General features: G+C 65.7%; 1 protein-coding gene and 1 non-coding gene across 3 annotated transcripts; both read right to left on the reverse strand.

Annotated features, from left to right (window-relative positions):
* Nucleotides 1-275: 275 nt before the first annotated feature.
* On the reverse strand, nt 276-2,390 carry CUNH11orf98 (chromosome unknown C11orf98 homolog). 2 transcript variants are annotated; one of them, XM_014524467.2, is made up of 5 exons: nt 2,264-2,390; nt 1,752-1,876; nt 1,282-1,379; nt 817-895; nt 276-676 (listed from the first exon to the last, which is right to left on the reverse strand). In XM_014524467.2, the coding sequence occupies exons 1-5, from the start codon at nt 2,300-2,302 to the stop codon at nt 673-675; spliced, it is 345 nt and encodes a 114-aa protein (XP_014379953.1). In that variant the 5' UTR covers nt 2,303-2,390; the 3' UTR covers nt 276-672. The 2 variants fall into 2 exon arrangements, with proteins under 2 accessions (XP_014379953.1, XP_014379952.1); XM_014524466.2 differs by lacking the exon at nt 817-895.
* LOC112551825 lies at nt 1,105-1,240 on the reverse strand. The gene has a single exon (XR_003096129.1). It is a non-coding gene; the product is annotated as a small nucleolar RNA SNORA2/SNORA34 family (small nucleolar RNA).
* Nucleotides 2,391-2,396: the final 6 nt, after the last annotated feature.

Consider the following 2,396-nt stretch of genomic DNA (forward strand, 5'->3'; position numbering starts at 1 on the left):
AGCGCCCCCTCCGCACCCTGGTGCAGCCCCTCGGCCCCTACCGAGGGCCACGTAGCGCGGCGGAGGTGGTCTAGGCCAGTACTTGCGATTAGGCCCCAGAAGCAGACACACAGCAGTGGCACTGGCGTCACCCAGGACCAAAGCAGCCGAGCTGGCTCCCCCAGACACGGGGGTACTTCCAACCCCCAGCAGAACCCCCTCTGCCTGCGTCGCTGAGGAAGAACATACTACTGAGCCCCAAGGAAGACCCCCTCCAGCGCAGACAACCAACAACATCGCTGTCACATGGAGCTCTTGGCTTCATTTATTTCACAGCAGCCTCGTCCGCCTCACGGCAAAGCCCGCCAGCCGCTTCCTCCAGTGCTGGGAAAGCGACTCCAGCAGGAAATAGCCGAGAAGCACCCACTTGCTCCAAAGAGTCCAGGAGAGAATCAACCCAGTCAGAGCCAGGGAGCAGGATGGCGGCTCCCACCTGCCGGCAGCGAAACTGGGCCACCAAGTCCCCGGGCACAGGCCCCGCCACAGCTGGCAGAGCTGCCTCCAGCCTCCCAGAGGGTTCAGTTCTCCGCGTCCAGCTCGGCCCCCGCATCCTTCATCTCCACATCCTGGGAGCCTGGCGGCTTCCGTCTCCTCCCGGATCGCGCCGTCGTTCCCTCCGGCTTTGCAGCAGCATCAACTGGTGCAGAGAAGGAAAAATCAGCAGATGCTTGAGGGGAGTATGTGGAGCTTGTGCCCCACAGCAGGACCCTAACCCAGATACACCCTTCTCCCTCCCTCCCCATCCGGCCAGGCAATGCACGCACTGACGGCCCCCACCTGCAGGGTGGGAGGAAGGAAGGGGTGGCCTCTCCCTCAGGCAGGTGAGCCCAGAGACAAGAAAACTCCAGAGATGTCCCTCAAGGAAGAACAGGAACTGAACTCAGGGCCCAGCCCGACCAGAAGGAGCAGGTGGGGGCTGGACCCCATGCCCACAGGCAGCTTTCCATCCCTGGGCCTCCAACAGGTGCCCAGCCACCGGGGTGGGGAGCTCCTGGGCAGGGCAGGGCAGGGCAGGGCAGTGCTTCCCCTCCCCCCAGCGCCACAATGGGGACCCCTCCAAGCATACTGTGTTGCTTCCAACTGAATCGGCAGCTCCCATTGGAGACTCCAGAGAAGCCGACAGACCACGGGAAGGCTTCCCTCTGGGCTCCTGTTTGAAGCCAGCAGCTATGGCGAGCTGGAGGCCTTGATTCAGGGCCTGCCCCCACGCCCCTCCCCAGGCAGCAGCTGGGATGGAAATACCTTGCATGGTGGCCTTCTCCTTGGCGGTGTGACGAAGCTGCTTCAGGAGCTTGTTGCGCTTCTTCCCCGACAGAGTGATGTTGGCGCGGGAGCTGGACCTGCCGGCGGGGTGCGAGACCCAGAGCCGTGTCACTCCCCACGGCGCTCACTGCCTCCCAGGCACCAGCACCGCGGAAGGAGGCGCTGCACCTCGGGGCGGAGCACTGTATTCTCCTCCCAGAGCTGGTGCAAGAGCCAGGCAGCCTGACCCTCCAGACCGCATCCCACACTCTAGCCCGCCCCCGCCCAGGAACCCAGGCGTCCCGACTCCCAGCCTCCTCCTCCTCCTAGACCCAAACCAGCCTGCCCCTCCAGCTCCAGGGAAGACAACTCAGGAGCCGCAAGGAGAAGGTCCCGGGGGGCTGCTAGGCCAAGGACAGCCTGACGCCTCCCCCGCCGGGGCCACAGCCAGGGCTCTCGGGGAGACTCACGATCGCTTCTTGAGGTGGTGCACGGTGATCAGCCCCTCGTCCACCACTGCCCCCACAATCCGGCGCCGCTTCCTCTTCTCGCGGCTCAGCACCCGGCGCCTCTTGAAGAGCTTCTTCTTCAGGTCCTGCGGGGAGAAGAAAAACCTTTCCATTCACCCCCCGCAGCTGAGCGCCGGGTCCCTGCAGCCCAGGGGAGGGGGGTGATGGGCTGGGAGCAGGGTGTCCCCTTGGGGGAGCTGCAGGCATGGGGGAGGGTCCTGCAGCAGAGGGGAGGCGTGGGGGGTCCGACACCGCCCCCCTCGCTCCCTGCCGTATTGTGGGGCTGGGTCCCAGGACGGAGGAGGGTCTCAGAAGAGCCGGGGCCCCCCAAGGGCAAAACAGAAAGGGGAGCCTGCGGGGAGGATCATGGGAGCCCCTGAGGGATAAGGCCCCTCCCAAGAGAAGCCCCCCCACCCAGGGAGTGAAGGGCACCATGGGAAGGGGACGAGGGGGAGCCCCCAAGACTCTGTCACCGTGCGAGGCCGGTTGATTTTCCCCCCGGGGGCGCCCATGCCACCCCCACGCTGCTGCCCTAGGCCGCCGCCACTTCCGAGGAGGAACCACGTGCTCCCGCCCCGCCTCCCGATCACATGAATCCCCCAACCC

Source organism: Alligator sinensis, unplaced genomic scaffold (genome assembly GCF_000455745.1).
Source record: "Alligator sinensis unplaced genomic scaffold, ASM45574v1 scaffold1302_1, whole genome shotgun sequence".
Taxonomy (NCBI): Eukaryota; Metazoa; Chordata; order Crocodylia; family Alligatoridae; genus Alligator; species Alligator sinensis.

Bases quoted from the DNA above. Each gene is read 5' to 3' on its own strand.
- CUNH11orf98 (XM_014524466.2), bottom strand. From the start codon at position 2,302: ATGGGCGCCCCCGGGGGGAAAATCAACCGGCCTCGCACG. The intron at 1,877-2,263 runs GTGACAGAGTCT...TTCTCCCCGCAG, and splicing joins AAATCAACCGGCCTCGCACG to GACCTGAAGAAGAAGCTCTT. The intron at 1,380-1,751 runs GTGAGTCTCCCC...CCCCGCCGGCAG, and splicing joins CACCACCTCAAGAAGCGATC to GTCCAGCTCCCGCGCCAACA.